The sequence below is a fragment of the Diabrotica undecimpunctata genome, chromosome 2, assembly GCF_040954645.1.
Source record: "Diabrotica undecimpunctata isolate CICGRU chromosome 2, icDiaUnde3, whole genome shotgun sequence".
NCBI lineage: Eukaryota > Metazoa > Arthropoda > Insecta > Coleoptera > Chrysomelidae > Diabrotica > Diabrotica undecimpunctata.
Genome location: NC_092804.1, coordinates 117,300,186 through 117,313,994, shown reverse-complemented (window position 1 = coordinate 117,313,994; position 13,809 = coordinate 117,300,186). Strand labels below are relative to the sequence as shown.

Genomic DNA, 13,809 nt, shown 5'->3' with positions numbered 1-13,809 from the left:
AGAGGAGCATCGTTAACAGATACTGCTTTGACGGCTGTACGAATAGCAAAATCTATAATCAAAAGACTTGGTGGTCGTAAGGAAGTTGATGTTCCTCGAGTACTACCACTAAAATCTGGAGGTTTCCTACCTCTCATACCTCTATTTGCAGGCCTTTCCGCTTTGGGGGCTTTAGCGGGGGGTGCAGCTGGGGTGGCGAAGACAGTAGTCGACGCTAAGAATGCCCAAAAGAAATTGGAGGAGGATATTCGCCATAACAGGGCAATGGAACACATCGGTTCGGGTCTGTACCTACGTAAGAAACCGAGAGGTGGATTCGGCTTGTATTTGAAAAAAAACTTCCAATAAAGCTACCCAATCGTCCGCTATATGATGTGGAGATTGCATATTATGCGAAGATCCTTAAAATACCACATTTTCGAGGTGTTTTCATGAATGACGCTCTGCCTAGTGACGGTCCTCGACAACGAGAATGTGCAATAGTAAACTTGGATGTGTCCACACATAACGGAACACATTGGGTAGCATACAGAAAGATAAACAACAACGTAGAGTATTTCGATTCATTTGGTCATTTGAAGCCGTCCAAAGAACTTGTTAAGTATCTGGGTGGTGCACGTGCCAACATTTCCTATAATAACCATCAGTATCAAACCTACAATCAAATTATTTGTGGACATTTATGCTTAAAGTTTTTATATAATGGAGCCTACTAAAAGTACAGAACTGCTTATGGACCATATGCTTCACAAAAAATGCTTTACAGAATTCAGTGAAGAGGAACTAAAATACATACCGCTAGATTATATTATACGAACTGTACGAACTACAGAATTGTTAAAAATATGGCATAAATTGCCTGAAAAATATCGAGGAGAATTTAACCTGAAGATATTACTTCCCTGCTTCGTACATTATAACAGACCGGATTGGAGGACTCACTGGGATGGCCCACCTGATTCTCAAGCTTCATGTCATTTATGTAAACTTGCTTTGGACCAAATAAAACTATTAAAGTAATTGTTGTTGTTTTTCTAATATAATAACCTATTAATAGATTGACGTGAGTCAGTCATCATGTCGCAGTTGTTGAGAGTAAACAGCACCAATTACATATTCTCATTTCAACCTCCCACACCAATCGTGTTGGATCCGAATAAAGATTATGAGATAGCTCTTCGATTTTTCCATTCCTACAATAGTATAACAAACATTGAAAATACCAAGTTTTATTACTACAATGACAAAAACAAATTGCAACAATTTGATTTCCCCGATGGATGTTATGAAATTGCTGATATTGAAGAATACATACAACAGAAATTGGGTGCTGATAATGTGCTTAAACCAGAAACGATATTTAGTCTAAAACCTAACCATAACACGTTGCAGTGTCAAATTTTCAGCAAATATAAGATTTCGTTTAAGCAACCTGACAGTCTTGGTGCAGTATTGGGATTTTCTCCTGCAATACTAAATCCTGGACAGACACATTCTTCAGATCGACCTGTTAGGATTATTAAAGTATCTAGCATACGCTTTGAATGCAACATTAGTACCGGAGCCTTCGATGGTACCAGACCTGCTCACACGATCTACGAATTTGTCATACAATCAAATCCTGGGTACGCAATTGACGAAACTCCACACAATTTGTTGTATTTACCTGTTGTACCGCAACGAGAAATTACCAATATCACAGTGTTGGCTGTCGATCAAGAAGGACGACCAGTAAACTTTAGAGGAGAACAGAGCACATTGGTGTTGGAACTTAGATCAAGAGGGAAATGGGATTATTAATAAGACAATCTACTGCCCATAGTACACCATTAGTTGTGCAGCCGTCTAAGCGGCAACATCTTACGTCCTCGTCTAAGCAGCAACATCTTACGTTTGCAAACAAATTGTTTTTACAATCACTTGGTTTTAAACTGAAAACATGACAACTATGTATGGAAAACGATCACGTTCAAACAGCATAATGCCTCCAATATTTGATATTTATCGTAAGCCAATGTTTGACGAGTCGATTCGAAAGGCTGAATACCGAACATATGCACCATTCATCAAATCATTCAACTGCAATGACATTGTAGAATTTAGCATCAATCAAGTTGACTCGTTCTTTGCAATGAGCGAAACCTTGTTATGCATTAAAGGATCACTCGCAATAAACGGAACTGGCGACGTCAAACTAGCAAATAATGTGGATGCTTTTCTTTTCGATTCGTGTACGTACAGCGAAAGCGCAAGGGAGATGGAAACAGTGCGGGATCCTGGTATCATAAGTGCTGTACGTGCCATGACATGTTACACTCAAGAAGATTCCAATTATATGGTTATGGCAGGCTGGAATTACCCTAAAGATCCCATTCTACACGCTGCAGATCATTCATTCAACATACAGATACCTCTTAAACATATATATTTATATATACATTTTCAATGATTACCCAATGATTACGTGCGGTCGTCAAACAATAAGACTAGTTCGAGCTCGAAACGACAACGATTGCATAGTTGTCAAAGAAAAAACTCAAGGCCAAGTTACAACTGTTAAGATTAACATCACTAACATTGAGCTTAGAGTCAAGCACATATTTCCCAATGATGATATTAAATTGGAACTTATGAAATCCATTCAACAAGATCAACCTATAGTTATTCCATTTAGAAAGTGGGAATTACATGAATTACCTGCCATTACCAAAGGCGCTAGACGTGAAGTTTGGGCCGTTAAAACTAGCACATCAGTTGAAAGACCTCGTTATGTCATTGTTTTCTTTCAAACCAACAAACGTGACAAGAATTCAGCCGATCCCACCTTATTTGACAATGTTGATATTCAAAGTATCAGATTATCCTTAAATGGAGAATATTGGCCGAACGAGAGAATGCAGTTGGATTTTAGCAAAACTGACTACAATGAGGCCTATTTCAATTATACTGAATTCTATCCTAGCTACATACATTCCCAACAAAAGCGTCCTCTGCTCGATTTCTCAGCTTTCAAGAATCATGCATTGTTCGTCATCGATTGTTCAAAACAAGAAGAAAGCATGAAAGCATCCACTGTTGGCGTAAAACTGGAATAATGGTTTTCCTGAAAATACCAAAGTCTACTGAATTATAATTCACGATTGCGTAATGGAGTACTTCCCTCTCAGCGAAATTGTAAAAAGTCTAAATTAGATGCATAAAGTGTCAGTAGTACACGAGCAGTCATCATGAGAGTAGCATTCGTAGACATTCAGGGATTCAATGTGGACGGATGGTTTGTTCCCAAAGAACTTACCATTGAAATAGGTTTTAAACGAAGCCATTACATCTTTTTGCCTCAGAAACCATTTAATGCGCTAAGTAATGAGGATAAAAAGACTGCATCATATGTGGAGAAAAAACTGCTTGGAATTCGATACTCTGATGGACAAGTAGAATTGTCCAAAATCAATGAAATACTAGAAACCAAGTTGTTGTATTCAACAGATTACATCTACGTTAGAGGAGAACAAAAAGCAGAATATTTGGATAAGAAACGTCACGTTTTTGGAGTTTTTCCCCCTATTATTGATGTTTGCAAGTTTGATGGTACGTCTCGTGCTACTGGAAACGTTGGTCCTACTGCAAACCCATGTCATGCCACTGGATTATTTTCATGCACCGAAAGAAATGTGGATCGTCTACGTCACTGGTTTGCCAATAACATAATACCATTGTAATTTTTTATATGTATAAATAAATATATTAGAAAATTAAACGCTTTTTATTTAAAACACTTTATTGATCGAGTCTTATATTACATGAAGATTCTAATTTTCTCCTTACAATTTTAAAAATAATTTTTAAAATTAAGATAAATACAGATGCTAATATTACACAAGACATTGCATAGACATTGTCTATTTCACTTTTCATATGCTCGCTGGTGTTGTTGTTGTTGACACCCATGGTGTTGGTTGAATACGTCTTAATGGATATGTAGCTGGTGGTAGTTTTCTACATGCGTAAATCCAGGTGTCTTGATGCTGCTGTAGATTCACCTCTCCCAGTTTCCACGTTTTGTTGTCAATATGCAGGATATCTAATTGTCTTGTAATTTGTTTAAAATCCTCATACGATTTAATGTCTTTCTTTAATTTATTAAGTCTTCTTTGAAATTCCATTACTCTATGTATGTACTCGAAGGGATTCATATTACTACTGAATATGTCCTATTTTGAATATTACGTTTTATGTCAAGCGACGCCTTGCGTTGCCATGTCCTGCGTCGAATTTGACATTTCACGTCGAATGTCAGATCATTCACGTTATTTCACGTCGAATGTCACGTCATTTCACGTGACATTTTACGCCGAATGTCACATTCTGCGTCGACTGCCACGTCCTGCGTCGAATGTCATGTTCTGTTAGGCACTATACGGGAAAGAAGACGAATTGCAAGTTACTATTAAACTTTGACAGAATTAACAGTTGGCTTCTCTGTGCCACCAACGCTTTCATTTGACGTCTGTTAAACAGCCGCCCCTTCATATCTACGAGATCCCGATGCAACGCATGAAAAAATTAAGGTACCGACCGCACATCTGGTTCGCGCACCGTACGACCCACCTAAAAATAGGATCGCGCACCGCGCTCGGACGTCGCCAGTACGTCACGAAATGCGACGTCTCTCTCTAACACATTGTTTTCCCTATGCTGGTAGTCATGGCCGTCACGAACTGCGACGTCTCTCTCTAACACATTGTTTTCCCTATGCTGATAGTCATGGCCGTGTTGATCATCTACTTTAGGCAATACAGCCATAAAAGAAGCAATATCCTGGGATCGGTTTTTACTACTTATGTCTAAGTTATATTTCAATGAACCCAATAATGTATTAAAAGAATATTATATAGAAGAAGTTCTTTCCTGTTTAAAGAAAACTTTTCTGTCTGCAAGAAGTAACAGTACCTTTCAGTCGATAGATGTGACTAAATTAAAAGGGAGATCTTCTCTAACACAATATTTCCCCTTGAAAGCAGTAAAAAGGGGGATTGTACATATGGTACGTGTATGATGCAAACATCTACAACGAAAAAGAAACAGGACCAACAGAAGGCACACTTGATCAGCGAGTTGTACTAAAATTTGCTGAAATAATAACAAATTCGACCGCTTTTTTACATCTTCTTTACTGATAAATACAATATAATCTCCTTGTGTTGGAACATTCACGTCAAACAAAAAAATATACCAAAATTTGTAGACCCCTTCGAAAAAAGTAAATACGAAATACTTGTATGCAAAGAGGGTGTAGTATCTAGTAGATGGAAAGACACCAAGGATGTACTAGTCATGAGCAATTGTCATGATAGTACAACCTTATTGATAAAACGAAAGCTGACAGATGGCAGTTTAAAATAAACAAGTTGTCCAGACGTAACAATTTTTTATAACCAATAGTTATATGGACGTCTTTGATCACGCTGACAAAATGACTACTCGCTATGAATTAGACAGGATTACCAAATGTTGAAAAAAGGTTTTTTTGGCTACTAATGACGGCAATGTTCAACAGCTTTAAAATTTACACTGAATGTTCAAATGGCATCATTGATTTTGTTATCGAGTTGGCACAATCGCTAATTAGTGGAGGTAAGTGGAGGTAATAGTGGAGGTAGAATAAAAATATTTTTTTTTTCATACAATACTGTTTCTTTATTACTGTTAAGACATATTTACTCAGTACTACGGGGATAAACATGTCCCAGGACTTTTTTTTTCAAAAAGTAATTTATGCAAAAATTACAAATTCGTGATTTATGTTTTCTAACTCCATATGACCAAATCTATATATTTAAAATGGGAGATTTAATAAAATCTAAAGTCGTATTGAAAGGGTTAATCAACAAATCTACACTAATGACATAAGTGCAGCCCCTATGAGGTTTGCTCAGTTCATTGACGTCGATTGTAATAAAATCCGTTAATACTTTTACTTCTTAAATTATTTCATTCTATTCATACTGTCTACTTTTAGCGTCCACCCTTTAACTTTAGAGAAATATGTAGTGTATGTAAGACTACTGTAGGCAATACTGTGAAAGTTTTACATAAACTTAATCAGTAGACCCATTTGTACCTTTCGGTGTTGGGCTATTTGCAATTTGTATTCACTATTTTGTTTTCACCCATTGTATTTTTTATATCTTCCAGGTCCTTGTTTTTCTTTTTATTATCGCTTGCTATTTGTCTCATTAGTTCCATCATTTCATTCTGGCTGCTGGTTTCATTCTTTGATGGTTTCGACCTGTCTGGTGTTCGGCTCACTTTTCTGCTCCTGCTAAATATGTCTAGCTCCTCTTTGCTTGTTCTTTTACCATCTTCATCAACATTACCATCCGCCATCTTTCTTCTTATTCAAATAATTAAAGTATTTACAAATATAAATATTATAAGTAACGGTTACGGATCGCGACAAGCGACGCACCTACCTCAACAGTTAAATCTTAACAAATATTCTCGATCCTAACCAGTTTCGAGTTCTACCGCTTGTAAATACAAAAATACCATCAATATTAAAACAACAAATAAATTCAGCCTTTATGATTCTGTAATTTTACCGAAACCTGTATACTGCCCTACTAAGAAAGAACCCCGTATCTCCAAAATAAGAAAAATTGGGATATTTGCACCATATGAATCATTATGATTTATATAACATATCCACATAGAGAAAAACCAGTATTTTACATTTCTAAATATTTTATGAAAGCAAATAGTTTCCCCGTAAACGCCAAAAACGACTATTATGCTTAGTATAAACCTGGCATTTACCGTTTCGTAGTAAGAACCTGGTATATGCTCAGCAGATAAGGGTTTTTAACGTAGGATAAAACGATATGCGAGGTTTTTTCTAAGGAATAGAGCAACACCGCTAATAGTTTCCACCACCAAGTGGAACTATCGTTAAAGAAAAAGAAAAAAGTTTGTGATTATCATGATCTCGTCGAGGCCGTTAAAACGTGTAATTTGAATCGTTTGGTGGTGAAAGAAATGGAGGTTTCCGATGTTCTTATCTGGAAAGACTTATCATCATTGTCAAAATTAAAGAAAACAGAGTCATGTATTTACCATATCATAAATTGTTAAAGTAATTGTAAAGAGAGAGAGCAAAATTTTACACGTTAAGATTGACGATAGCGAGGAGTTGATAGAGATAGACTTTTTGCAGGCCAGAGTGTTAAAATCTGGGATAAAGGGCCCCACACCTGTGACGAAACCTTCTGGGATTGCTAAGAAGAGAAAAGAACAAATATTAAAAAAACTTAGGTCAAATTATACCGGCGAACCACCATCAATTTTGAGAAAAATTGCCAACTTCCGATTAATAATAATTTTCATTTTGTATGTTTAAATAAACCTTTTTCGTAAATACTTATGTTTTACTCAACACATGTTTATAAAAAATATTATTAAAATATTTAAATGTTTTGCCTTTCGAGGCAGTTATATAAATTTTATAATAATTACTGGATAATACGTGGTTTTAGCTAAGTAAATTTGACATATTTATTTGCTTTGTTAGCCCGTATGTCGCATAATTAATGTCCATATGGTAATTTTGTAATTTTTTTTTTGAAAAAAGTTAACTACGATGCTACACACTCTACCCTAAATGATTTTGTGTTATTATTGTACCAAAAACACAAGGAATTAAACAAAAATCTTAAATCGCGTTTTTCTCAAAACTCGCTATAGTGGAGATACGGGGTTCTTTTTTAATAGGGCAGTATAACAGACCTATTGTTTTTGTTGATAATTATTTATCGTTCTTAATCACCCGTCCAGCGCAAAAAGCTCAACTCGTTTCGACCACTCAGAAATTTCACTTTTATCCGTAGGGCAATTAAAACTAACTATTAATTTAATAATAACATTTACTTACATAAAGGTCCTTTTTAAATACACTTTGCACTATTTTGTATGCAGATTACACTCGAAACCACCCAAGAATGGAATTTAATTTCGGAGCGACACTACACACGTCCAACTAGTCTGTCGACCTCGTTATCAGTTCGAAAGTTTTACATAAAGTACATAAAAGTCTACATAAGTGTACTTTCTATACAAAAGTTTTACTTTCATCCCTAATGCAGGGTAAAAATCACCCCAAGATTTTTTAATGGCAATAGGGATCAAATAAGATATTTTTTGAAAGCCCTTGCAATTCCCAATATATTAGTCTTTAAATTTTTAAATACGGTCCAATATCTTGTGAATATAAGGGCGTCCAAGCCATTTTGAAGGCTTTGAACAGATTCCGTGCATATAAAATACACCTAGTGTATGACTTAATGTATAACTTAATGAGTATGCATATGACCGTCGTTTACAGTTTTGTGAAATAATCAGTGAGCGAGCAGTAACCGAGGTTTCACGAGGTGCATACACAACAACCACAAAAATTAAATGTATGGGCTGGTATTTTTGGTGATCCAAAACTCCATTTTTTTTAATTAGCAATTTGACTGGCTAAATGTATTTGCAATTACTAAATGGTGTTAACAATGAATGATGATTCAATGGTTAACAATGAAAAGTCAAATGATGAAGATCATTTGATTTTTCAACAGGACGGTGCTCCGTATTATACTTTACTTGTTCGTCAATTCGTCAATTAAATATTTGTTGTCCCTGATTTCGTTGTGGTGACACCTAAAAGTAAAATCCATTAAACATCACCCGTATCTTTAGAAGATTTATGTCAACGAATTGTCAACGAATGCCTACGAATCATTCCGCAAATGCTTCGGAATGTGGAAGAACGTTTCGAATAAACATTTATCATTGTATGGACACCGTAGGTCATCAGTTTCACAATTTGATCAATTAAGAAATCATAATCCAGCTAAAAATATTAATTTTAAAATGTATTTTTTTTAATAAATCAAATTTAAAAGTATTGTACCGAAATTAAAAATTTAAGGATTAACGTATAGGGAATTGCAAGGGCGTTCAAACAATACTTTATTTGATCGACATTGTCAATAAAAAATGTTGGGGTCGTTCTTACCGTGACTTAGGGTTGAAAGTAAAATAATCGAAAATACCGAAAAAATGTGTCACCCTTAATCAAAAATTCACCTATCGCTGTTTTTTTTTTTATGTTGTCGCAGTTCCTGATAATGCTTTTGTTTCGTTTTCTTCTGGCCACCCTGTATACTAATTTATGATGAGAACTATTATAATATTAAATATATGTATTAGTGAGATGTTTACGAAGATGTTGGTAAAAATGGGCAAATTGTAATAGACACATTCTAATGATTGGAAATATTGAAGGTACAGAAAAAACAATTTAATAAATTACACTAACTTACCATCCAATATATAAAGAAAAATGGATAAACAAAAATAAATAGAGTATTCCCAAGTGCAAATAGCATTTGAACTTGAAATAATTCGTTGATTTTCTTTGACGCGAATAATATTTTGTTGAATATTTTCACGATTCGATTTAACTTCGCTAAACGTTGGTCATCGTTTACATTCAAGTCTAAAACAGATGTTTTATTGAAGGTGTTCATAAATGCTTAAAACACGTTATAAATCAAAATCTAGTTTAAATACTACGTTTATATGGGTTGAAGCCACAATTAATTATAATGAAAATTACTTGAACTATTAATTATGGAAGCAGAAATCGTCGAACGATGAAAGGAATACTTTTAGAATTTACCAAATATTGAAAGTGAGATTCAGGAAGAAGATATTTCAGTCCATTCTGCAGATGTGAAAATACCAGCCCCTTCAAGAAGTAAAAAATGTGATAGCATCTTTTAAAGATCACAAAGCGCTACGAAATGGTGGTATAAATAAAGAATTGCCAAGAAAGGGAGGAAACGTTTTACACCTAAAATTGTATGACATAATTCTGAAAGTATGACAACAACACAAAATGCCTAGGGAATGGAGTGAAAGCGTTATAATACCCTTACAAGAAGGGAGATAAAGAACAATTTCGAAACTATAGAAGCATATCGCTTATTAACAAAGCATATAAAGTTCTATCAATTATCTTGCTAAAGAGGCTTACTTCGAATTCGGAAGATATTTTAGGCGACAACCAATGCGGTTTTCGTACTGGAAAGTCAACAATAGATCAAATATTTACTAACCGACAAATATCAGAAAAAAAACTGCTAGAAATGGGACTATCAAGAAAATTAGTGGAGCTAACTCAAATGTGCGTGACTCATATGCATAGGTATAGATGGAAGCATAAAATTAATGCCATTTAGTATAACATCAGGACTTAGACAAGGACACCCCTTATCACCGTTGCTATTCAATATGGCCTTAGAATATGCAATAAGTAAAATATCGACTGATCTGACAGAGGGGTTTACGAATCGAGGATCAAGACTATTGTTGGCCGTTGCTGATGATCTAGATGCAGTCGCTCGTTCTCCAAAGAAAAAGGTAGGAAAAAGGTAGTCTGGGTCTTCAAATAAATAAAGAGAAGACGAAATACATGCTATTATCCAAAATTCCAAGATCAAGAGTTAGGCAGAACATAACTATGTATGACCACAACTTTGAAGTAGTAAAAGTCTAAATATCTGTGGCTGTAATCACAGATGACAACCACATAGAAAAGCAGGTCTCAGCAAGGATAACTGCTGAGAATAGAGCATTATACTTCCTGTCATCATTATTAAGATATAAGCTACTAAAAAAAACAAACTAAATTAAGACTGTACATGCCAATTACTTGCCCAGCTGTTACATATGGAAGTGAAACTTTACATCAGCGGGAAAAACATCAGCTGCTGGTATTTCAAAAAGCGAGGTTCTTGAATGATATTTGGCCCTCAAAGATATAAATTGACAGGAGAGTGGTGAAGGCACCGCAATGCTAAAGACAGTGTTTTTTGAGAGATCAGTTGGTAGAAGATCCGTAGGCCATCCCGGAAAAAGATGAATGGAAGGATGATGTTAAAGCCGATTAATCTAGGATTGGGGTACAACAATGGGAAAAGGGAGCGCAAGATCGTAGAAGATGTAGGGCTATAGTGGATGTGGCGAAGACTACCCCTAGTTGTAAAGCCAGTCAAGAAGAAGAAGATTTTTTGCACCCATATTTACTATATAAATGGTGTAATGATCTAGAACAGCCAGAAGGAAAGAGAATGAGGAGGCGACAAACAGGAACTGCAACAGTGGAGATATTCGTAGATACAAACTTGGTACCAGTAAGCTATAATTGAGAAAGATGAGAAACTATCATAAAAAGCGCAATTAGAACACTGGATGAATATCAATATTCATAAACACTTCATGTACTTAAATAATACAGAAAAATGTGAGTAAATGGATTTTTCGGTGTCACCTTAGACTATCAACGATAATTTGATTTCATGGAATCTACTTTATTGCAATAGGCTCCTTCACACGAGTAATAATAGCACTTTTGATTTTTATTGACATCATATATAGTAATACATATGATATCGACCGAAAAATTATCCAGAAAACGTAAATAGAATATTTTATTGTGACATGTGTTACGTAGATATTTTTAAAAATATCTGCTAAATAAATTTGAGTATGCTATACAACGTAATAACTAAGGTAGTTAATGATTGTTGTATTGTGCCGTTTTATCGCATTCAACTCACTTTAAATATCTTAAGGAAGTAGCAATAAACAACAGACAAATTACAGTACCTTTTGCTAATTTTTTTAACAATTTGTTTAACACTGTTAATCGTACATATATCGTCAATACTAATAGTGAATATTCACTAAATAAAACATGTGTCTTAATTATCGGAATGAACATTAACATCCAAATGGTAAACGTTACAGTGAGAGTTCTTACATTCAGAGTAACTCCTTGACCAATACCAATTATAAAAATTCCAGTCATACCTATGATAATTCGTATCTAAAATAAAAGTAGATATTAAAGAAAAATATAGCTTTAATTTTTCTTATTATTCCATAATATTTTTAATTTTTTAATTTTAAAGTTGTTTTGTTTACCTTTAATAACAAATAACTTGACATATTACATATGAACTTCTTAAGGTACGTCCAGACTACTTGTGACCATACTCGTTCTTCTGTTTGCGGTATACCTTTATGTGACTTCGTGACGAGCCAGTGTAACAATAAATTTTTATTCCGTTATATTTTTATTCTAAATTAAAATAAGTATAACGTTAAATTTTTACTCTAGAATACAATTTTAACGTTGTAATTTTACCCTAGAGTAAAATCTTAACGTTAAATTTTTAGTCGGTGTGTTAAAATGTTACTCCCTTTATCCAATGTTAAAAAAATTGAAATCTAATGAGCATTTTTTTGTTGTCAAATGAGATTGTCTTGAATTTACTAAACGTTTTGTTTACTAATTCTGGGTACTAATAAACAAAATCAACTTATACTACCGAGCTGTTCATGGAATGCACCAATGTTTTTAAATACGCATTGCAGGAGAGAGCATTTAGCAGACAAGCATTAAGCAAAAAAGCAGACAAGCATTATAAAAGAGCTCTTTTCATATACTCTGTTATATATAAATAGCTAACATCTTAATTTAATGATTATTTGTTAAGTACCAGTTTAATTACATAACCCCTCAGGCGTCACCCTAACGCGAGATATGATAAACACCGTGATATGCATGTAGGTTAAATACTAATCATCGTTTTTCCCACAGTAACCTATGTATTATACAGAGACATTATAAATGAGAACAGATGCGTAAATAATCATCAAATGGTTTTGAGTCTTAGTGATAACGAAGATAGGTGGAGGTGCCGTAAAGTTCCAACAAATTGTTCCGTGATTGTTCCACTATTGGTCATTTCCACAAATCAAGGGAGAAACTAGACAAGCATCTATACAAATTTGACCCCCCCCCCCCCCGAGAACCCCTGAGAAACTCAGAAGCTAAGAGTTCAAAATTTAAGAAAACACGTCAATTTGTATTAGGAGGGGAACGAATTTTTATGCAAAATTCATGCCCTCAAATGTAAACCCCCTACTGCCCCGCATCAACCAACAGTTTTTTTTAATAGCAAGTGTGGTCGAGTGGCACATCATTTAAATGGTAATTTTTTTTTCTCCAGTTTACACTCTAAAACACTTTATTATTATTTTTTTAACTTACGTAATAACTTTGAAGGTAATTTTGGATTTAACTAATTTATTGGATGAATATCACTAATCACGATAAAAACATCAAATTTTACCAAATTAACTAACTCAATGTTTGTAGTGACCTCCAATATAATAATTCAATCAACCTGCAAATCCATATCAACACGCCACGTCTGTTGAAGATATTTTTTTTCTTTTTGTATAAATATGATTTTTTCATATAATTTTTATTTAAAGATAATGAATCCTAATTATCTTCTTTAGTGTTTACCAGGTTACCTTTGATTTGAGATTTGTCAACGACTGATTAGTCAGAAATATTATTGTAAAGGCTTACAAAAATGGCATATTATAGTGAAGAAAGAATTGAGCTATATTATAGAAATATTCAGTGTGCTAAGGATACGGCAAGAATCTTTAATACCAACCACTCCAAAAAAAAACGTAAGTCACCAATACGTTAAATATTTTACTGATAAGTTGGTGACATTAACAATACATAGCACCGTCGAGTGCGAAATATGAAGCAGCTGAAGTGGCGATATTATGTCATTTACAAATGGATAGTCGACAGTCTATCAGACAACTATCTCGCATCTTGTGTATCAGAATCTAGTGTTTATCGAATTATAAAATCCAATAGATTTGACCCTTATA

The 13,809-nt window shown here is 34.4% G+C and overlaps 2 protein-coding genes across 2 annotated transcripts in view; one reads left to right on the top strand and one right to left on the bottom strand.

Moving 5' to 3' along the window:
* The window catches only part of Pngl (N-glycanase Pngl), a 124,022-nt gene that overhangs the window by 70,727 nt on the left and 39,486 nt on the right, over positions 1–13,809 (top strand). The window lies entirely within an intron of this gene.
* LOC140433078 (uncharacterized) overlaps positions 1–13,809 on the bottom strand; it is a 44,803-nt gene that overhangs the window by 17,444 nt on the left and 13,550 nt on the right. Inside the window, exon 2 of the mRNA XM_072521138.1 lies at positions 11,867–11,932. Coding sequence (XP_072377239.1) covers positions 11,867–11,932 — 66 coding nt within the window. The remainder of the gene's footprint in view (positions 1–11,866; positions 11,933–13,809) is intronic.